This window comes from Talpa europaea (assembly GCF_964194135.1).
Source record: "Talpa europaea genome assembly, chromosome: 1".
Lineage (NCBI taxonomy): Eukaryota > Metazoa > Chordata > Mammalia > Eulipotyphla > Talpidae > Talpa > Talpa europaea.
The window spans coordinates 29,408,315-29,432,704 of NC_140073.1; the positions used below are offsets into that span (position 1 = coordinate 29,408,315).

The 24,390-nt window shown below is 34.2% G+C and overlaps 1 protein-coding gene across 1 annotated transcript in view; it reads right to left on the reverse strand.

Moving 5' to 3' along the window:
- Positions 1-907: 907 nt before the first annotated feature.
- The window catches only part of SLC17A6 (solute carrier family 17 member 6), a gene marked incomplete at both ends in the record, with an annotated part of 35,032 nt that continues 11,549 nt past the window's right edge, over positions 908-24,390 (reverse strand). The window contains 9 exons of the mRNA XM_084246073.1: positions 908-1,243; positions 2,745-2,872; positions 3,388-3,498; positions 3,925-4,057; positions 8,567-8,716; positions 12,366-12,508; positions 15,214-15,300; positions 15,773-15,860; positions 16,845-16,959. Of these exons, the coding sequence (XP_084102199.1) occupies positions 908-1,243; positions 2,745-2,872; positions 3,388-3,498; positions 3,925-4,057; positions 8,567-8,716; positions 12,366-12,508; positions 15,214-15,300; positions 15,773-15,860; positions 16,845-16,959 (1,291 nt within the window). The remainder of the gene's footprint in view (positions 1,244-2,744; positions 2,873-3,387; positions 3,499-3,924; positions 4,058-8,566; positions 8,717-12,365; positions 12,509-15,213; positions 15,301-15,772; positions 15,861-16,844; positions 16,960-24,390) is intronic.

Sequence of the window (24,390 nt, forward strand, 5' to 3'; positions counted from 1 at the left end):
ATCTCCATAGTAAATTTCTTATTAGATTCTTTATAGTGTATGCATCTTTTTTTTCTAATGTAAGTTACAACCAGTACAAAGTTGTGATAAAAAATACATTTAAGTATATTTATTTTTCATATTTTTTTTTGCAAAAAGTTATGTAATATGCTACATGAAAAGTCAGATTCTATTGAAATGTGAAGTGTTTTATACTGGCAGGTAAATGAATGGAAGAACATGAAGCATACCCCTCACTTTACAAGTTCTCTTTGACCGGGATAAGTGTTTGTGCCCAAGCATTTGATATAAAACACTGCAAGATATTCCTTTTGAGAGCCAATAAAATATTCCACATTATGTAATAGCAGTATTTGGTACACCTTGCTAGTTGCTAGCCCAAAACATACTTCTCCAATTGAGAGATAGCCCAACTCTGTGAGTTACACTCAATAAATGTTGCCAACACCTGATTCAGCTAACATGATGCTTTTTAAACAGGACTTCTGCACAATATCTTGCAATACAGTGTAACAAATATATAAGTGCATTTTGCATGATCAAGTAGCTTTGGCCTCCTAACCTTTGTAGGATGGAATGTGCCAACTGTTTTAGTTGTGCTTTATTAAATGGAGATGAATATTAGCTCATATGAATCCAATGAGTAACTACTGTTTCTACAATTGTGAACAGTCAACCATTAAATCACAAATGCAAGAATAGATGACCAGAATGGAAATGATGGAATTTCACAATTTTTACAGATTGCACTTGATGGTAAATTCATGGGTTTTGTTTTGATTTCGTTTATACAGCAAGACTTGCCTGGCTGATATGTTTACATGTTTACACCACTTTTTTTTTTTAATCTTTGTGCAATCACAATTTAATCACAAACACTAAAAATAAATCCAGCAATTTTGCTTTGTTATGAATAATCATCTTGGTCCTTATAGGTGTATGAGTCTTGTACTTCTTCTTGTACAAATTCTTCTTTCTTTTCCCAACCATTGGGCCAACCTCCGTTGGCCTGTGTGGTGGCGCCATAAGACTTGGCAGTACCATAATTGATATAATTTTGAGTAATGTCCCCTGTTTCTTCATCGAGTTCATCTTCATGGATAAATCCACATTTTTCTTCACTTGTTTCCTCAGGATCTGCCCAAGGTTGCTTCTCTCCTGAGGCAAATATTGCATAAAATATAACTCCGCCATAGTGGACTAGGGCAGCGATCAGGAAGACATACTGCCATTCTTCACGAGACTGTGGGGACAAGGTATCACCGTGAGGACAAACTCTTCATGATTGAAAAGCCTGACATCTTCTTTGAATGTCCCACTATCAAGCATGTCGTAAAGCGCTATCTTCAGGAGAAACCTCTATTCTTATATATAAATCAAACACTGATGGAAACGCTATGTAACACTATGGCATTTGTTATTTAAAATGTTTAAAGGGCCTCCCCTCCCCGGTGGCGCAGAAGGTTGCGCGCCGCATTGTGAAGCTGTCTGCGGCCTTTGCAGGCCTGTTCCATCCTGGCCGGCAGTGAGGGTCCCAAATGTGGCAGACCTCTCCTGTTGCGCCCGCTGCTTCCGTCAGCAGTGTATTTCAGTCAGTCTGCCTGTTCTGTTTCCCACTCTGTCTCTGGTGAAGCCTTTCACCCTCCCACGCATCTGGCCTGTACCCCAGTTCTTGTATAAATAAAATGAATCTTTTTTTAAAAATATTTATTTATTTTATTTATACAAGAACCGGGTACAGTCCAGATGTGCGGGAGGGTGAAAGGCTTCACCTGAGACAGAGTGGGAAACAGAACAGGCTGAAATGCACTGCTGAGGGGAGCAGCCGGGGAGACAGGAAAGGTCTGGCTCGCCATGTGGGTTGCTCCAAGGCCGGCGGGGATCCAACCGGCACTGCAGAGGCTGCGGACAGCTTCACAGAGCTGCGCTCAAACGTCTGTGCTAACAGGGAGGCCCCCAAAAATGAATCTTTAAAAAAAACATTGTTTAAAAAAATAAAACGTTTTAAATCTAAACTTCTGAAATAAAACTCCAAATGCATTTATGATCTGCTAATTTTTTTAAATATTTACAATCTTTAGTTGCCATTTAATTACTTTTTCTCCTACTACTTCTATTTCTTCATAGTAAACCATAATTTTTTAAAAGATATTTTAATTTATGCATACAAGAACTGGGGTACAGACCAGAGGTGTGGGGGGGTGGGTAAAAGGATTCACCAGAGACAGGGTGGGGAATAGAACAGGCAGACTGACTGAAACACACAGCTGAGGGGAGCAGTGGGCTAGCCAGGAGAGGTCTGCTGCACCATGTGGGTCAGCCCCCTGGTCAGGGATCAAAGTCGTGCTGCAATGGCTGCAGATAGCTCCATAGGTTGCCCTTAACCCCTTGTGCCACCAGGGAGGCCCGTAAACCATAATTTTTGAAGTTATACCCATAGAGAGAAATAACTGATAATAATAGCTCTTTTCTGAGAACCACAGAGTCTGTTTTGAGATTTACGATAAAGTTCACAAGGTTTCTGCATGCCTATTCTAAACAGCTAGAAACAACATTTTTTTTTTTTATTATTGTTTTTAAACTTCGTCAGGGATATCAGAAATATTTTCGCCTGAGCCGCAATTAACTCCTTGACTTAGAGATGTGGTGACTGGAACAGGAAGTGAATTACAATATATTAAGACTTTTCCCAATTTTTGAGAGAGAATCTTCTACAACTGAGTATCTGGTTTGTTCCATCTTACCTTATTCTTTGTCATTGCACCAACAATGATCGGGCAAACCATTCCTGACAGTGTGCCAACACCATTCGAAATGCCCATTAAGATACTGGCATATCTTGGAGCAATATCCAAATGGTTAACATTGAAACCTGAAATAGACACATAAGATTTGATTCAGAGAATCCTAAATAACTTAGGAATAAGCACCTGTGGATATCGTCTGCCATACTCACTACCCTTCTTAAAAGTTCCTAAGTACACAACATGTGCTTAATAAATAAAGTTTAAATAAAGTATATCAGGGATAAAATGGGAATGGAATATGGTATGATTTCTTATCCAATACTTAATATATGTACTCACTCCACAGAGAGAAGATATTTTCTCTTAGGAGAAAATGAGTAGTAACAAATCCAAGTAATGATTTCCAAATGTTTTATTTTTATAGTCTAGTGGAAATATGTTGAGCAAAATTCCTCAACAGTCAAAATATTAAAGAGAAATATATGTGTGTATACATATATATACACATACATGTATATATATAATATATATATAAAATAGTGCACATATAATATATACAACAGAGATAGGAAGATGGCTATATTTTATCTCCAGCCCAAATCAGGATGTCACAAGTACACATTTTAAAAATGTATCTTACCAGATATAGCAAATCCGCTGAACCCCACTGCAAGTACCAGGAACGAGATAGCCACCCCTCTAGTATGAGAATAGCCAACAACCAGAAGCAGTGTTGCTTCCATGCCAAAACCTTTAAGAACAAATACATGCAAATGCTTCAGAAGTTTGTGTAAATCATTTGTTCAAATATTTCTAATCTGCTAAATAGACACATTGACCTAGCAAACCACTTTGGGAAGTCTAATATAAAAATAAAAATATAGTGATAATTTATGCACACAGCTTACTGAAGTCTTCCTTGTGCTTCAATAAAAAGATTAAAACCAACTTTACATTTCAGTGGTGGGAAGGATTGGGTTAGTTATGCAGTTGGGTTAGTTATGCAGTTGTTTAAAACTACAAGTATGAAAATTCAGAAATGAGAAAATTATTATAAACAAATAATAGAGGCACAGATGGAGCTGCAGATTTGATATGCATAGAGAAGCATATTCATTCATGTAGATCAGAACTTTGTGAATCAAAAGCATATCCTTAACGAAACTCACGAACTTACCACCACAATTCATGATCTTCCTCACTGTAGTAGTTGAAAGAATTTGCTTGCTTCTAAGAAAATCCGCAATCTGCCCTCCAATCGGCACGATAATTGTCATTACCAAATGTGGCACAGCAGAGAGCATGCCAACCTGGGAGAAAAGAGGGGAGACATTTATGTGACCATCGGTGTTGTGGACAAGTTATTGGTATTGGTTTACAGAATCCATTATAAGTTCTTTATGGACAAAGGAAGGAAAAATTACGTCTCTAAACGACCACTTACTTTCCTAGAATAAGCAATGACTTACAAAGAATAAATGAGAAAAGTTAAGAGTATTTTCTTGGATCATTTTTTATTTTCTGGAAGAGAATACGTTTTTCCTGTAGTGAGACAGTAAAACCTGAGTTTATGAATAAATTATGCTAAATCTTACTTAGCACAGTGATTCAGGTTTTTGTGCCAATTTTATATTCTTAAAGATATTTCAAATATTCATTATTAAAGAGAGAGAGAGAGAAGGAAAGAAGACAGGGAAAGTCAGAGAGAGAGAGAAATAGATTCAGTAAAACATGACAGGCTGTATTTTAAAATTAATTTTCAATTCATAATAAGGCTAAGAACCTTCATGGCATTTTAAACATATATCTTTTAGCTTTATATTTAGTGTCTTTAGATTAAAGACCCATAAAATTCAGGTCAGTCCTTCCACATTAGGTATTTTTAAGTCAAATGTCATATCTGATCACATTGTTATACAGTGTTGCAGTTTCTTACTCTTTCATGCCAAATAACCTAATCTAAAACTTAATGCACCAGCATCAATCAAATATACATTTTGACCAAAAAATTGTGTGCAAGGTACTATTCTTTAGGCATATAGAGTTAGGAAATATGAATAAAATGCATTTTAACTGGGGATTACCACAGACATGGACATAGTATTGACTATAAATATATAAGGAATTTTTTTACTAGGTAGAATTTGAAGTACAGTTCCTAGGAAATTATAAGTATTGGATAAATGTTTGTGATGCATGCATAGATATGTCTTTCCAATTAGCGTAGTGAAGGTTAGTGACAAAGATTCTGTTTCACTTTTCGTTGGTGTATAGTGTGAAGTCACTGCCATAGACTTAGGGGTTTGTGAGGATTAACTGAGATAGTATGACTCTAATCCCTTAGTTATCCAAGCTCTTTCATTGTTTCACCTCAAATGGAAGCTTTTTATACATGTTCCTATTGTTTTCATGAAGAAACTGATATCAAAGTGTTATGCCATTGTCAGAACCAAGCTTTGAGCCAATTCTACCTAAGTACAAACTCTGAGTTTTTAAGCTCTATGCCTACATCATCACCATCTGGGAAATAAAAATCAGATAAAGTAAGACACGTGTGAAGAATCTTAGTTTAGATCAAAACAAGGCATTGAGGAGACTCAAGAAATGTGAGCTAAATAAAGATATTAACTGACCTCGAGGCAAACATTATTTCTTTTGAAACAGCATTGTGAAAAAGTACAAAGGTTTTCTATTCTTATCTGTGGCTAGTATGATTAAAACTATCCATGTGTTGAAAGAAACCACTTAACAAAAACAATTGAAACATATGATAGGATTTGTATAGAATTACACATCTTGATTTTAATATTCGCAGGAGCAGGTTAAAAGGCTGAGGGTGACCTGCATTTCCCAACTCTCCATAATTAGCCTTCAATTCGAACCAGTATTTGAAATGTCTGGAAAATTATTAAATTGAACCTCCTCTGCTATTTACTACCTAGTCAAATAAATATTTTCATTGTTTTGGATAAACAAAGAATAAAACTAGGATTATTGTTTATTCATTCTTTCAGGAAAGAGTGTGTGCAAAGCACTATGGAAAATGAAAGGCATGAAGAACAAAGGTCCATGACAGAGAAGTTTTGGAATATTTTAGCCCACTGACTTAGCTTCTGAGGGTATGAAATCTCTCAATTCCTTTAGCAATAAATAGATATATTCTGAATGTAATCTCAACGGGGCCACAGAACTTTCACAACTTCATGAAAATCTACCTTATCAGATTTTGGTGTTTCATAATTAATCAATTGCTCTGTGATCAGTATGACCAATAACTTCCTAGAGGGTCATTATTTATAAGTGTAGATTATTGATAAGTAGTTTGCTCACCATTCTAAGATTTTGCAAGGGAAAACTAAATGTTAGCATCTATAACTGATGGAGTCCTTGTAGAAATCTCAGGTCATAGACTCGTATGCTTCTCTGGGTCAGTCTGAATTTATTTTCTCCCTATCTGGTCCATGTTCTCTGTTCAGAAACTGACAGGCTATCATGCAACAAAGAACAGTCACTAGAGACTAGTCTCCTCTTCCCTAAGTGGAAGGAATGGATGTTTCCACTCTATTGGCTGGTTCTTGTCATCAATTTCTCAAAGAACTGGTTAATCCAAGCACTGGCCTTCTCTCGATGACATTCTTAAGGGGATGAAAAAAATTTATATGTGAGTATCTATATGAATATATATCTACTTTAAACTGTGTCAGTCTACCTAGAATGAAGATTAAGCCATTGCACTTGTGGTTTTGTGGCTAGGATATCAATTTAAATAATATTGGAGAAAACTCTCACAAATATTTTACTTAAACTTTGCAGCACTTGTAAAAGATGATATTAATACTGTTACTTATACTGAGAAAACTGAGGCTGATAACTATTCAAAACCTGGCCCAAGGTTATGGCTCATTTGTTTATTTTCGAATTTGTATTTGGGACATCGGCAGCCGGGATCCAAAGCCCATTCACAATTTTAGTTAAAAATATAATAAATGAATCAAATTAGATTTTCCAAAATATCATGGTTTCTGTTCAAGAATTTAATTAATTGGAACTACAGGGCCAGAATGACCACACAGTTTCAATAACACCAGTTGGCTCCTCACCCTCCCCCATGAGAATTGACTTTATTAATAGTCTCTCAGTGGCTTATTTGTCCTAGATTATGAAAATGGACTCACACCTCCTGCAGCCTTTCTTGAGAAGTATAACACCTCTCAGAGTTCCCAAAGGCTATTCCACAATGTTTGATCAGTTCCAGAAAGCAGAGCCCTGTCTAAAGCAGCCATTCTTCTCAGGAATGGAGGAAACAGTTTCCTTAGAAACAAGGCTTACAAAAGAGCTCTTAGAATAGCTACTCCTAAACTCAGGTTTTCTTCAGTTCCATGCTTCAGATAGTCTTTCAAGTACAGACACACTATGAATAGGGAGCCCAGCTGGACTTATGTAATGACATGAAGAGAAATGACAAGTTCATTGCCAGCACAGACAGTGTACTCAGGACTCAGCAAAGAGCTTGGCATAGAGATGACATTCAACAAATAGTTGCTAAATGCTTAAAAAAATATATGGTTTACCTGAATTTAAATGGCATAGTAAAGGGAGTTGAAACATAAATCAAAGGATCTGAGCTCAGACTTAATTCTGTCATTTATTACCAGTTTAGTCTTAAGCAATTTAAATAACTTCCCTAGTACCTGTTTCCCTATCAGCTCAATGGAAATTATAATACCTGTCCAGAGGTCAACCTTCATCTTCATGAATATGAAAGGATCTTGAGAATTTCAAACCCTTAAACAAATATAGAGTGGTATTTTTATGTTCATTTTATCTTTATAGAAAATCCCAAAATTATGGTACTTTTATAACAACAAATAAATGTCTGTAGTTTGCATTCTGAAAATGCTGAAATTAGTAACTTAGTTTTTGTCTATACCACCAAGCTGTGAACTCTTCCAGATAGGAACTGTGTCTTTGTTTCTGAATCTAACACCAAGCTTCACATAAGATTGAACAAATGTTTGTTAGGTGAGTACATTAAGTAAGCAACATAAAAGAATGGTTTCAGATAATTTTTGCTATCCTCAAATCTTTTAGTCAAACATTTCTGAAAGCATTGAAGCAGAGTTAGATTGGGGAAATGAAAGCATTTTCATTTTTTTAAAGATTTTATTTACTTATGCATATAAGAACTGGGGTATAGGCCAGAGGTGTGGGAGGGTGAGAGGATTCATCAGAGCCAGAGTGGGGAGCAGACAGGCGTATCTACTGAGATATACTGCTGAGGGGAGCAGCAGGCAAGATAGCAGATGTCTGCTGTGCCATGTGGGTTAGCTCCCTGGCCAGGGATCGAACTCAGGCAGCAGTAGCTGGTAATAGCTTGATAGCTTAATAGCTGTAAGACTTAAATCGTTGCGCCATCAGTGAGGCATGAAAAAGAAATTTCATTTTAATAAAATAACTTTTGGTTCCATCTTAGGTTGTCACTGACTGAGACTTAACTATGTTACGTTTATTTACAGGGAAAAGGTTACACTGCTGCCAATTCCTGAAAGGCAAGCTCCTTGAAGGTATAGATTGGGTCTACTTTGTATTCCTAACAATAAAGTTCAGTCTCTAAGCAGACAATTTGGAGCAGTAGACACTCAAACACCTTATTAATGTGCTTCCCAGAAGTTAGTTGTTAAATGAGTAAATAAATAACTCATGAATTTAAAATTAAAATAAAATAACTCAAAATTTGAAGGATAGAATCTTGGCAAAGAAACTTAATATTCACAATGAAAAAATAATGCTCTAGTTAAGTAAGGATAATTTTTACATACCTTGCTGATTTCAAATCCAAAGACTTCCTCAAAATATGCTGGCTGACTAATAAGCAATAAATAAAAAGTCCAGCTTCTGCAGAAATTTGCAACAATTATTGCATAGACTGGCATAGATGTAAAAAACTTCCTCCATGGAGTCTTGAATTTCTGAAATCCCAAAAAGAGAGCCATTGTCACCATTTTAAATATGTTCTAACTTAAATAATAGGTTCTTGGCATTTTCCAAATCTATATGTTGGAGTATGAGTAGGAGGTAGCAAGAGCTAGTGAGTCATTAATTGCAATAGTCCAGTTAACCTATGGTATATGAATAATCACTGGAAGAGGAAAATAAAAAAATCAACCCTCATTCTGATTAAGTTCTTTCAGTTTTAGAAATATAGAAAAGTCCATATTTACGGGAAAATAATTCCAAAAAGTATAGATTCCCACTTTCCAGGATTTTGGAGAGGGCAGTGATAGATCATGCCTCAGTTAAAAACCACCTGACCAAATCAGTGACCTTGTTGGTATCCAAAACATATTATCTAAAATGCTGGAAATTTCAATGTAAGTTAGGAGGAAAATGATAATAAAAATTAAAGAGTGTTATATTCTAGTAATCTCATGTCAGCGATACCACCAACTATCTAAAAATTCTCTGCGCATGGGATTTCAGCATAAATTCTGTGACATATGAGCTCAGAGTTCTGTAAACTCATATGGTATACATCTGGGTCAAAGCATTTGACCATCCATCCATGCCAGGGACACACCATTGTGAGTTACTTATGAATTTAAAACATAAAAATTTTACAATCTGAATATGATTGACATTGTTTATGATACCTGTTAAATATGAGACCTTATACTACAATAAACAATGTAAGTTATATACCTAAGTATAAATCAAGTATTTTCTGCAAGGTCTATTATTTTTATACCATAAAAATTCTCTCCTATTCCCAAATACTTTCTCAATTCCTTTATTTTGAATACTAAAATACTGCTTCATGAAAAAACAGTGGCCTAAATAACTGCATTTAATGCTAGTTTGAGATCCTTAGCTTCACCTAATTAGCAAAAAGGAAGCAAACGTTTTTTACATATATTCAGTAATTATTCCTAGACAGGGAAATTCATGATTGTTAATATTGATTATGAATATCATTAAGTCTTTTAAAGAGCAACGTAAAGCAATATGTAGGAAGCTATATTGTGGTAATCCTAAATTTTTGTGTAGATATAAAACTTGCCCTAATAATTTATAATGTGTATTGTGATTTTGGATACAAATTTATAATAACAGACTTCATGGATGGATTCAAAAAGTACAGTGTTTTTGTTTTTGTTTTAATTTAATAGATAAATGATGTCCATGATTCATGGATAATAAAGAAGGTCATAGTATTATACATATATAAGAAATAACTTCAGAATATTATTAGAAGTAAAAAACATTTTCTTACTGGGAAGGTGTTTCTTTAATTCATATTAGAATGGTGTCCACTAATAACTTTGTTAGGCTGCAAAACACTTCATCAAATGTAAAAGAAAAGCATCTAATGGTATAACTTAAAAATTTGGGGGGGCTATGGAAGGTTTATGGTATTATGGTAGCATTCAATTTATTGAACTAGCTGTTTGCTTCACATGTGTGTGTATAAAATTGAATAAGCTGTTGAAATTATGATTTGTGCATTTTTCTGTATGTAGATAATATTTAATGAAATTTTTTAAATAGAATAGAGAAATTTAAGAGACATTATAGTCTGCTGCAATATGTGATCCTTAATTGGATCCAGACTCAAAGAGTTACTAAAAATCATGAATATAGATTTCTAATACCTGGTATTAGAATTTTTAACATGATATAGGTATTAGGTAATGCTGGGAAATTACTTTTGTGTTAGATATGATGATAGTACTTAGATTTCGAAGGACAATATTCTTAAATTTCTAGAAATGAATGTGAAGTGTTTGTGGATAAACTCTTCTGATGTCTTACTATCTTTGAAATTTTTCATAAAAGGAAAAAGTGAAATAAATAAGGCAAGATGTTAACAACTCTTGCATCTGTGCAGTGGATATAGGGATATTCCTGTTACTATTCTTTCTTTTTTTATATATATTGAATTTGTTCACAACAAAAGAATTCAAAATAAACAAAGCACAAGTTATACCCCACCTTATCTTATTTTGAAATTTACTTTAAAGCTTCAGGAAAGTATAAAGCGTCAATAAAAAGCAAAATATTATATTTAGAAAGTGATAGAGAAAATGGGGAGCTTGAGATTATCTCTGCTGTTTGACCAAACTACCAATCATCCTTTGAGGGGTCATTTCCAGAAATTGGTTTTCACTCAGACTAAGTTTTTAACTTTTTAAAAAATCTATGTCTGATATAGATACACAATCCCTTAAGAACCAATAAATAAAGAATATTTGACTAATGAAGACCTAGGGTGATCAGGTTATTTTTGTCTAGATAGAGAAGCTAAGTTCTGCACTCACTGTAGATCAGCCTATATTAGCTTTTGCCCACAGCAGCCCCAGCTGCTGGGTCTCCCAGCACACTGCCAACCCTCCCTCTTCCTCCATGTCACCATTTCTGAGTAGCCACAGTGGGCATAAATTATCAATCCATTTACAGAAGGAAATAGGAATGTTCTAATGCAGGTCTAGGTCTATCCAGCTCATAGAACAATTACAATGTACAGATTATTTTTCAGTTCTGAAATTTAACTTCTGAATGATAGGCAAGATGGGATTTTTCTCACTCATTAAAGGCCAAGATGCCCTGAGGGACAACAGTTGACAAGCCATTTCATCTAAGATATGATGTCAAAGATAAGCCTTCTCCAACAATCTAAGAAAATAATCAGATCTGGGAGAGAATACAATCAGCATGAGGGGAACAGAGAGAAAATCCTGTAAAATGAGGGGGAGAAGCATAATGTATTAGGGATATTGGTGACTCGGTCAGTACTTAGTATTTTCCAACCCTTAGCTTCAGGCCATTGAGTTACTGATTAGGTGCTAAATTACGGCACCTGTCTAAATATATTACTATCGCTTACCAGTTTTTCTTTTTCTATAATGTCAGATGGCTATTTATATTTCTAGGCATGATGTATTAATGTTACATGGACTAAAATATTTGCATTATGAACATAGAACTACATTTTCTCTCCATAGGCAGATCCTATCCAAGAAACCAAATCATAGTCAGAAAAAGACTTGGCAACATTATTTTATAATACTTGATCTTTATTATAATAATCCTGAGTAATAGTAAAATTTATTAAGTAAAGGATTATATCATACTAGGAATATTTTTCCTGTCAACTATCATTGGCATTCTAATATTTTGGTATTTTCTAAATCACATACAATGTAAAATACAAGCCTTACATTTAGGCTATCCAGTAAATAAGAATAGCCCTTTTCATGACTGTGTTGGGTCATTTGGCATTCCCTATAATCTAAAATTAACAAATATTGGTTGAATTTGTTTAAATGATGCACTATATTGAACTTTTTTAAAAAACTGGCTTTGGTTTACAATCGTAATTTTATCATCCAGGACAAATCTGAATGCACTCAAAAAATGATAAAGAAAAAAGAAAGAAATAGTAGATGAAGGAGGTAGCAATCATTCCTCAGTAAGTCAAGGAATATGAATGTAGTAAAGAAAACAATCATGATGGACACCAAATTAGTTTAGTTGAATAGGGACTGGTAAAATAGTGGGGTTGGTTGAAGAAGGCGAGATGGAGAATAAGAATAGGAATATACACCATAATAAAGTTCTTACTTCCATTGCACCTAAAAGATTTGCACTCTCTCCAATGCTCTCTTCTATGTACCTACGTTCTTCATCTGTAATAGTAGGGTGCTTTGCAGGACTCTCGTAAGACACCAAAAGCCAAAACATGTACCAGACCATTCCAAAACTCCCTGCAAGCAAGAATTCAAAAGGAAGGAAGTCAGAAAAAGAGACATTTGCTCTAATAAAACAACAATTATCTTGTGACAAACACATTCTATAGAATGTGAATTCATATTTATGTTTCATTCTGATTTTAAGCCCATCTCTTTTTGTCTTTTGCACTGGACTTCAAACTTCCTGGATTCTGAGCCTATAGTTGAATCTCTTTGTCTCTAGTCAATAGTACAGATACATAGCAAACTCACAATTTTTAACTGGCGTGGCTGGGAACATGCCCATATATTCACATATACACTAAGCAGTTCTGTTCCAGACACTCTACAAGTGAGAGAAATGTGATATAAAAGAAATAATTCATGTTCTTAGATAATTTTTCTAGGTGTGAGTCACTTTATTATTTGCCTGCCTTGAAATATACGGGAGTGGTCTACATTTCCAGAAAAAAAAAATACTTGTTTCCCTTCTCTTTTTAACACTTCCAGTAAACAGATTATGTAATTCTATAAACAATAAACAGAACTCTAGTAAACAGACTATGAAATAAAATCTAGATTACTTTATACCCTGCTTGGCCATTGTACATGAAAAATGGCCTTCTGAAATTCATGTAGTAACATTTAACACTTTGTGTAGCTGCATTCAATATTGTTTTCCACATAAACATTGCCTATTGATTGTTATTCTAGCAGATGAAAGTTATAAATTCCAGTGCAAGACTTTTTTTCATTCCCTGTTTATTTAGCACTTTCACCATAAAAATACCTTATTGTGCAATATAAATCTGAAAACATTAATACTAGAATAAATTTCAGGTGATTTATTCTGGTTTCCCAGCAGCTGGCCATTTCATTTTTGCCTTGCACAGTCCTTCTTTTCCCTCGAGTAACCATCTAAATGCCCTTGATCTCTATAATACCATTTTTTTTCCTGTACAATTTCTAAGAAGTGTTTCTTAATACCTTAGCTTCTGATATGCTGTCCTCCTTATAATTACTGAAAAGGAAAAAAATTACACACACACACAACTTGGGGGCAAATAGTGTATGAAAATACAGGACAGCATTGTGGTTACAGAACGTGGCTCTCTCTGGTTCAAATCTTAGCTCTGGCATTCACTAAACTGCATGATCCAATCAGTAAGCCATTCTTTCTAAATCTTCACTATAAAGGGAGACAATAATTCTTTTTGAGATTGAGGCAAATAAAAGTTAGAGGAGATAATGTGTAAAGAAACTATCACAGTGGATAGCACGAAATACACATTCAATAAATCAGAACTCCTATAATTTAGTAATAATTTTCATTATCATTAACTGAATGCATTCAGCTAATTGCATTATCTTTTTTAAGGCCATTGTATGGATCTCATTTCATTGCTTTTTAATATATGAATATTGACTATGTGGCTGAGAGACCCAATTTTTTTTACATACAATAAATAAGCAAGTACTATGATATTATATTTACAGATTACTTAAGCTTTTACTTGGTACCACTGAATGATAAAAATTAAATAACTTATAACTTCAAATAATGAGACTGGTTTCAACAAATGCAAATTAGTATTCTTACTTAAATCCACATCATATCTTCAACTAAGTAGTTAACGAAGCAACAGATCAGAGGATGCACTGGATGGCCATCCCAGCTTGCACAGTACACTTTATAAACAAATGCTTCAAACTTCTTCAAATTATGAATTTTTTGAAAATGTAATGAAAGATATGAATTAAAATGTGATAAAATGATGTCCCCAGGTATGTACAATTATATGTAGGATTTATAATTTATGGCATTCACGGATCCTAAACACATCCATGTCTTTTGAATCAGGATAAGAGCCACTACTTATCCTGCAGTATTTCATAAAGCAATATTTCATAACATTCCAGAAACATGAGAATGTGTCCCAATGGGAACATATCATAATGAAAATGAACTGGAAAAATTTGGAAGTGGCCATATACTATTCTACTCTTCTGCGTGACTTGATTCATCTTTCAAATTCTCATGTCCATGTCCAAAGATGATATTAACCAGTGAACACCTCAGTTGGGATCCAGATCCCTTGCATTTTCTCTTTCCTTATGATTAAGAAGGATCTCTTAGAAAGACTTTTGTATATTTTCAAATAGTAAATTTCAACTTCTGGTTAGAGAGTAAACAGAAAGAGTACTTGGACTTAACAGTCACACCTCAACTTTTTTTTTTTTATTTCAATTTGGGTTCTTGGGCTCCTATAGTTCTGGGGAAATGAGAATTAAATGTGCTGCAGCAGCAGCTGAGTGCTGATGTTTCATCACAAAATTGAATCATTGCATTAGCACTACTACTGCCTTCCAGCTTTCTTCGCCAATTCAGTCTTGAGATAGAATCTGAGAAATGATCAAGAAAAAACAGCCAAGAAGAGAGGAGGGTGCTGCCTAACTCTTTCTTCCTAATCAGCTTTGAAACAAGAGCTAACTTAATTTTTGTCCTTCACAATGGACAATATATTTCATATATCACAAAATTTCCATCTGCAGTGTAGTTGCTTATTGAAAAAACGTAGCAATATGGGGAAAATCACAGAGATGGAATATTTACCTTGATCTCAAAATATAAGGAAAGGATTCTCAATTGGAAAAAAATAAGTGAGTAAGCATAAAAGCATATGCAGTGATCTATATCATTGCTTTAGCTTATAACTCTATTGTGTACAATTGCAACATACCATAGACATAAAACACCGAAGACCAGCCAGTGTACTGTACAAGAATGCCAGCTAAAGGCATTGCAATCACAGCTCCAGCATAAGAACCTAAAGAAGAAAGTAAGTGAAATCAATAGAAATTCTTGATTTTATCTCATGTTCCTTGATTAGTTTACACAGACACTCACTTCCATACTCAGGCGTATGCACACTCACATTCATATATATAGCAATCCTAAAACACACATATGTCTACATACTTATCCAGGAACACAAGAATACACAAGTGGATATAACTTACTTACCCAAGATACAACAACAATTTAAAAAATACTAAAAGACTATAGTAAAAGACTATGATGAAAATCACTCATGAGTATATTTGAAAATTTAGATGAAAATGGATGAAATCCTAGAATATTACAAAACACAAGAAGAAAGAGAGGATTTAAGGAGACCAGTACAAATTAAGACATTGAAATGGTATTCAAAACCTTTACATATGTTTCCAACTTTCAATTCTTATCCAGTGTTCCTGGACTTTTACCCACCATAATTACACCTGCACACAAGTACTCACCACAAAAAGAAGTGGTTGCCAATCTACTCCTTTCTAGAGGAGGGGCCCATTTGCTCCATATTCCATGACAAGCTGGGTAGGTGACCCCCTGTGATAAGGGAAGGTATATATCACCATTTAGGAACAAAGTATCAAGGAAAGTTGCTACTAATGGGGTCTTGCTGATTCCCTGAAACTTCATTTTTTTTAAAAAGCTTTCAACCCAGATAAAGCAAGACAAGAGTTTTTTTAATGACCTGTTCAAATTTTTCCCACCCTTCAAGTCTTCCTTCTACCTTGATTTTCTTTTGGATAAGGCAAAGAATAGACTCTCAGTTCATCTGTAATTCTGAAAAGTTGGAGAAGTTTGGGAGGATGTTTTGTGAAACAGTACACTCAGTGATTCCCAAATAGAAGGATTAATATAAGGAGGGTGAAGTGTAGATCCTTGGAACTCATGCTTCCTGAAAGTGGTGTTGAGAACTTAAGACCCTGAAAATAATTATCTTTTTCTGTTATTTTGTTTCTTTTTTCTTTTTTTTTTTTTTGAGAAAGAGCAGATTGTTTTCCATTCCTTCATACTTGATCGGATTTATATATTCCCATTATACTCCAGAAAAAGGTTAATAGATAGGCTGATGACAAGTCTTAAAAAGGTATTCTGTCAATGAAGTCATGCTGATGGAACAAAGTTAATCATTAGAATTAGATGCCCAAACAATATATTCAATGTAATATTTTAGTGAAAACTGAAATCATGATTCAAAGCCAATCAAGACTTGGTCTAAAACTCCCAGAAGGTATTCATTCAAGTTAATCACCAGCAAAATTCTTATCACAATACATTAACAAAAATGTCTTTTTTTGTCAAATATATATTATTTTTGTGAAGGAGTGATGAGCAGCGATAGTAATAATTTAGAGTCGATGAAAGCCAAAATATTTGACTATTTAACTTCCCAATGTTTTGTTAAAATTTAACACTTTGTAAACATAATCAGATAAAATATGTTTATTTGAGTAAGATAAAGATTATCAGGAGGATCTTATGAACATGTCAACCTTAAGAGATTGCCATCCTGAAGTTCCATACCTCAACAAGTCCCTGCAATATCCTAACAAAGATGACACATCCGTAATGTACTCTGGCTGCTGATGGAATCAGCATGTTCAGGGTGGAGGTGAGAAGTATGGCCGCTCCAAATACTCTGGAAAAGAAAAGGAATTTGTCTACATTTCTCAGGTGAAGTTAATTGCAAGCACTTTTAAGGTAAGTTGATTTTCTAATAGAATAAACACTATCTGGATCAGATAGGCTAGCTGCTGAAAATAGGTTCTTGGACTATCTTGAAATGTTACATTATTTGATGCACAAGAAAAAAAAAAGAAGACCCAATTTGTTTTCACTTACTAATATTCATTTTCCTCATAGATCTAATTAAAAATTGCAAATGAATCATTGTCTGGCTTTGGCCTGTAGCTCAGTCTACAAAAGAAGCTGTTAAAGGACAAGATCTAACTTTGTGGATCCTCTGTAAAATCCCAGTACATATATTACAATGCCCACTACATAGCAGAAACTCACAAAAGAATAACTAATGAATTCCTAACTGTAGTTGTCCCTCATCGTATTATACAAGTATTTGCCATTTTCCTAGAAGCTGCATATATCCAGGAATTTATGAATGGAATATCTTAAATATCCCAAGAAATCTCATGACCAAATGCCACAGCATATGTCTCTGTAATAGAAATAACTCTTTCTTGATACAACTGTCTCAGATTTTTCCTTCATTCATTTTTTGTAAGTGGAAGGATTCTATTTGAGGCATTCCAAAATTGTTGGAAATGTGATGCTAACACCTTAATCCATCTGCAAGCAGAAATTCCATTTCATTGTTAAAAAAAATCTCCCATGATATTCATACTAAGCAAGAAGCATCCCCTTTGCTGGTTCACTTTAGAATATGTTCTTGCATAGACGTTTTGGAACACACTACCTCTAATCAGCTAAGAGTATGTTCTGAATAAGTTTTCTCAAATCGAACATTAAGCCTCAAATTCAGTCAAGACTGGTGGCCTCAGAGAATTTCCAAGTCTTCCAAAGGGGCACATTCAATGTAGCTATTAAATATTTGGGGTTCTGAATAGGGCCTTAATTGTTATTCATCTGCTACTAGAATTAGCAAAATGACTCTAAGGTGGATCAGCTCTGTTTCTATGCATTCACATACTCTCCCAAATACTTTTGTTTACTTGATGCAGCCTAACAGCTACCAGTCCTCAGTGGCTTCCCTCCACTAAAGCAAATAGTCAGAAGATGGATGTTGTGTTCCGTTCTTCCTCTGTACTCTTTGAGTTCAAAGAATAACTTATTTGCTATGTTGCAGCAAAATATACAGTCTCTTAAACTAGTGATTACTTGTATTAAAATACCATACGACCAGTTCATAACGTCTGTCAAAATGCATTATTCAAAAAAAATGCATTATTCATAAAACAAATATAAATAACCCCATAACCTGTCTTTATAAAATAAGAAATCAAAATTGTTATAGAGATTTATTTTAGGTGTAATTTAATTTTTGGTTATTGCTTTGAAGTTACAAGAATATTCTCCTCTCTTAAAACTGCACTCCAAATGTTCTTATGTGCAAACCCCATGATATTTTAAAGGTTTCCCATAGGGTATACAGGAAATAGGAGGAACACATGGGACAAGTCCAGTGGACCTAGTAGTAAACGGTGCATATTTCCAAAGGCCAGTTAGGCAAACATTTTTTACCACTGTTTTGGGTGTTTGCATGTTGTACCCATGCAACAGCAAGGATGGCAGCAGGAAGGGCAAAGAGCACAGGAGTTTGGGTCTTAAAGCTGGGTTCTGAGGGGACTGGCAAACTCAGATTGACTTTATCTATCTCATGGTAATTAGACTGAGGCTGTTTAAAGCCTAATGATAAAGAGAACCAGAGCAACTTAATATTATGATTTTTTGAAAATATTTTTTTAAAGTATTTATAACATTTATGCATGACCCATTCAGTCCTGAGGAAGAATACTTTCTAGCTGTCATCCAGGAGCTAACTGGATGAGACTTCCCTGGAGTGATTATTAAAAATGCAAATTTCTTACTTCAGAAGTTCCAAATCAGAATGAGCTAGGAGTGAATCCAGAAGTTTGTGTTTTAATAAGCAATCCAGGTAATAATTTTGCATGATAAAGATTTGTTTAAAAAGAACTATACTGGGGTCAGAATGGGGCATGTGCAGTTGTATGGGGGAATATAAAAATAAAATTTATTATTTAAAAAAAAAGAAAAACAAAAAAAAGAAAAAGAACTATATCTGTGTGTCTTCTTTTCAAACAATTATTTTAAAGGCATGATTCGTGATGTTTATTTTCTAAGAACATATATTTTTTAAAGATTTATTTGTATTTATATATGCATGCAATAACTGGGGTGTAGGCCAGAGGTGTGAGGGAGGGGGCTGGGTAAGAGGATTCACCAAAGACAGAATGGGGAGCAGAACAGGCAGATCTACTGAAATGCACTGCTGAGGGGAGTAGTGAGCGAGACAGGAGAGGTCTGCGGCACTATGTGGGTTATCTCCCTGGCTAGGGATTGAACTCATGCTCCAGTGGCTGGCAATAGCTTGATAGCACTATACTTTAACCCCTGCGCTACCACGGAGACCCTATTTTTTACGAATATAATTTTCTATCTTTTCGGAGGGATTTAAATTATTGTTGTCTTTAAATATAGAAGGAGACAGATGAACTTAAGGTTTCTGACCCTCTACACTATTGATATATTGGGCTGGATAATTCTTTGTTGTGGGAGGACTGTCCTAGCAGTGTGTAACATTTAACAGTGCTGCTGGCCTTTAAGCAGTAGCACATACCCAGCCTTTGCCAATAGTGTAAGCTCCCAAATTTTGACACCAAAAAATGTCTCTAGCAATTTTCAGTTGTCCTCTAGGGGACCAGTAGATCTGAACCATTCATGAACTATTTTTTGAGGGTCCCTTATAGTCAGAACTAAATTTACTGAATGTTTATTCAATTTGTTAGATACCAGCTTAACACTTCACATGCCTTCAGCTCCATAATTACCGAGCAACCTATTGTCATGGGTATTATTATCATAACCCATTTTATAGATGAAGAAACTAATCCTGAGAGTGAACTCACTTATAAAATTTGTTAAACACTTCAGGTGGGGTGGGGGAGGGGAACTGTTAAGCAGTTCTAAATTGAGGAATCCTATTTCAAACCTAGTGTGTCTGATTCTGGAGCCAGTAGAAATGGCATCTGATTATGCACATATTATGTAGCTCATTATATATTTCAGGATTCTAGTTGTAAATTTAAGTAATAATCTTCACAAAGTTATTTGAAACCACACTACTATTCCTGAAATAAAATGTCAATAGATCACTCTCAATGTTTACTTTCCACTCTTGCCCTGAAATGATGTTTCTAATTATATAATCTTGTGACATTTATAAATGCTTCCAACTTTTGTGCTCCTTAATACCATTCACCATCCTTTCAAAAAATTACTGTGCCAACTATATTATGAGAATGCAATGACCTTTTTCTTACTACTTAATAGTAAGAAAAAAAGATAGAATTTCACCTTCTTTCTTAATCTTACGTATTATCCAAATCAGTATCCAAGTAATTAAAGTGACAATTATCAAAACAGAATTCTTGCTCTTATGGGAAGCATTTACACTTTTTCTTGTTGTACTATACACAGCCAAAATTGAAGCAGCCACTTCACTCAACATTCACTTATGCATTCACAACTCTGATCCTTTGTGGGACTATATTTAGAGCAGAGTACTGACCTGGGGAAGAAAAAGAAGCTAAAATGTGTAGAGCACTTATTATACTTTCTCTACTGACATTATTCATTTAATATTCACAACAACTCTATGAATTATACTTTCTTCATTTTACAAATAGGAAAATGGAGACAGGAAAACTGTGGAAGAAAATAGCAAGCAGTAGAATTGAATTTGAATCCAGATCTGTCTGATATGAAAAGCTGTATTTTTTCACCTCTATGATACTTTAAGTTACCAGAAAACAACAAGGATAGGCTTTGCTATAATGTAGGGGAGAAAAAGGGAGACGAGTAGCCCAGAGATGATTGACACCAAATGTGATAACATTGGTGGAATAACAAGTACATAACAAGTACAAATGGAAAACAAAGGCAAGAAAAATTCACTGACGCTCCAGTGATCAGGAAAAAGTACGTCATAGGGGTGCTTTCAAGTTGGGTCTTGGAGGATGAAATATAGAAAAAAATGAAATTCCAAAAAGAAGAAGTGGATCAGCAAAGTTTCATAAAAGGAAGACATTAAATTCTAAGCCAAAAACTAGGACCAGGTTAAAAATGGGTAGATATGGTAGAACAGGTGAGTAGAAGTAAGAACATCAAGAGAGAGATGAAGAAAGATTTGAGAAGTATAGATAGGACAAAAAGGGTATGTCCATATATCCATGACCTCTGAAAAAATGAGTTTTGAGGTGATCATAGAGGTTAATCTGTGATACGCCTGTGAAGGGAAGCAAACATGAAACCACCTACAATTTAGGTGCAAGGAATCGATGAAGCCAAGGAGACATAGGTGGCCAGGACTCATGTGAGTTGACGCAAGAGAGTTTGCAGAGGAGTAAGGAGCCAGTCACTAATAGTGGCATAGATATGGTGCAGATTATTTTGTAAGAATCTAATGTTGTCACTTAATGACTATGTGACTAACAGTCTTCTTGATTTCTCCAGGTTTCTGACCATTTGTCTATAAAAGGGCAGTACTCCTGTGTAATGGTCAAGGGCAAGAATTCTAGGACAAAAATCTGGATTCAAAGTTCATTTCTGTCACTTGCTATCTGAATGACTTTGAGTTTTACTCAATTTTCTATCTATGCTTCATTCCTCATCTATAAAACTGAGATATTAACAGACTCTATAAGTTATTATACAGAAAGCATCCAGAAGAATATCCACTTATCCTAAGCATTTAAGGTTGTTAAGGTATTCCTTTGGATAAATCTGAACTTGAAATACTGGCCAACTACTGGCCCATTCTGGCCTCATCATTAAGTCTTCCAAATAACTGTAGAGTCTCCTGAAACCAACTACTCTTATTACACTTTCTGCTCATCACAGCATCTTCATCAACTGCTAAAATCACTGTCTCTGCTGCTCTGCTTTCAAACTAAATTAGGTGGTAGTAGTTCACATGTTAAATACCATCCTCTTGAAGATGCTGACTATTTATCAATATTTAATGTAGCTGCGTATATTATATTATGATTGACAACAACCTTCACTTGTGTTTGGCCTCAGGCTACAAAAACAAATAAACATAAGCATTGAATATATTTTTGATACCTCATAAAGAGAAGGAGGTAAACTATATATCAAGAAACATTTAATGTTCTTATGAATTTTACTATTCCCAGCACTTGTTTCAATTTTGACACATAATTGTATTTCATAGCACTACAGCCCTAAAAACAATATCCACCGCATTTGGTTTTCCAAGTATATTCAAGTATATCCAAAGTATTTCCAAGTATGTTGGAATTTCCAAGTATATTCCAAGTATATCCAAAGATTTGACTAAAAATCAAAATCATGCAATTATGTCTTTTAAATAATTTCATGTCATGTTCTTCCTTTGAATGTAGGTAGACACTAAATAACAGTAATTTTTTTTAAAGACTGTAAAATAGATTTTTTTTTTAAAGGGACACACATAGTAAAGCTATTCAGTAGCAGAAATGTGTTTAGTTTAGAAGCACATTATACATCATACATGATATATAATGCAACTCTTCTTCTTCCCAGCTGGTGATCTCTGGGAAAATAACTATTTTGTATTCAGTCCTCTCATCAATAAAACAAGGTAAGAATGCATGTATTAAAGAACCACCATGGTAAAGAAGATGACATATATAAAACTTTAGTGTATCATGCATTGATTCTATTTAATTCTAATTTCATCTGCCTCCTGAAATGGAGAACTAATGTAATCTCAAAAACAATTTATGGATCATGTCTTCTCCTTACCCCAATATAAGTGTAGTATTTAGGGAGATGTGGCCATTTTATATAAGTGATCTACTTTACATTGATGAAAAGCTCTTCTGATATTTACTCACCCCTCTGCATTGTACATGTTTAGAGATCTTTTCGTATTTCCACCAACTTGAACTGGTTTTCTATGTTTAACCTAAAAGCCATATTCCTAGGCTTTTTACAACTACAGGGAAGGGGATAACTGTTGTCTCCATCATATAAATTAAATAATCATGTTACTGTTTGGCTTCAGTAGGCCTACAGAGAACATTTGTGCCATTTTTCATTCTTACAATTATTTAGACTTAATTTTTTTCAGGTGCATTTTCAGAAGCTTTTATAAACTAAATTTTTAATTTTACAACACATCAGATAACACTATAGATTATCTGAGAACACTTTAATGAATAAGTGACTAAAGAATAGAAATGTAAGACTCTATTTGATAACATTGATTGTACAAATATAAAATTAATCTGGCTTCTAATGATCTGGGTTTTTGCTGTTTTGCTTTTTGTTTTGTAATCCATAATTAAGAAATCACCTAAAGTCTGAACACTATTTCTTTCAAACAAGTGCGAATAATATATAGGAAAATAAAGAAATATTATACATCACATTGAAAGCATTTTCTACAAATAAATAAATTTCCCAAAACAAGTAGGTATTCATTTTCACTGAACTGTAAATAACAGTTTCTTTATGATATCAGCTGGTATTTATCTGAGTTTATATATAATATCAAATAGTGTGTTTATATCAGTATATTTACATTTATATCAGCATTATAAATAAAAATATACCATCAATGAAAATTTCTAGCAAATTACACACATTTTTTCCAGTAATTAACTAAACTTAAATATAGCTTTTGCTGAACATAAAATCAAAAAATCCAGGTATTAATTAAATAAATATTACTGAACTTGAAGTTCCAAGAATTATGTGGAATCTTAATTCAGATGATATTTCTTTTTGCTTCAATTCCTTTTCCTCATAATTAGGTATTAAAATGCTACCTTATGCCCTATTTCTCATGTCAGTGCAAGTTAGAGATGGGCCACAGTAACTGGGCAGAGAAATGTTTTTAAAAGCAAAGTAATGTGCAAATTAAACATGAAAAATCTTAACTTCTCTATGCCACAAAAACAGGGTTAGAAGCTGATGAGTGCTATCAGTTTCTCAGAGAACATTACTATAATGACTGTGAAATAAAATAAGGGCCATTTGCTTATTAAGATAGCTTTTCAAAATGACAAACCACTTGAAAGCTACTTAAAATTGTTGTTTTCCTCATGATTTCCTCTTCAGCAAATGATATACTAAAAATGAATTTAATTAGCTTATTTTTGAGTTAAAACCTAATTTCTAGTTGTCTTTCTTTGTCTTGGTTTGCACTCACACACATGCACACATACACACACACTACTTTCTTTGTTTTATAATATGAAATGATTATCATCTTTACATATAATTACTTTAAGAACACTGGCCTGTGTGTGAGTGTGTGTGTGTTTGTGTGTTAGGAGGCTCTACATTA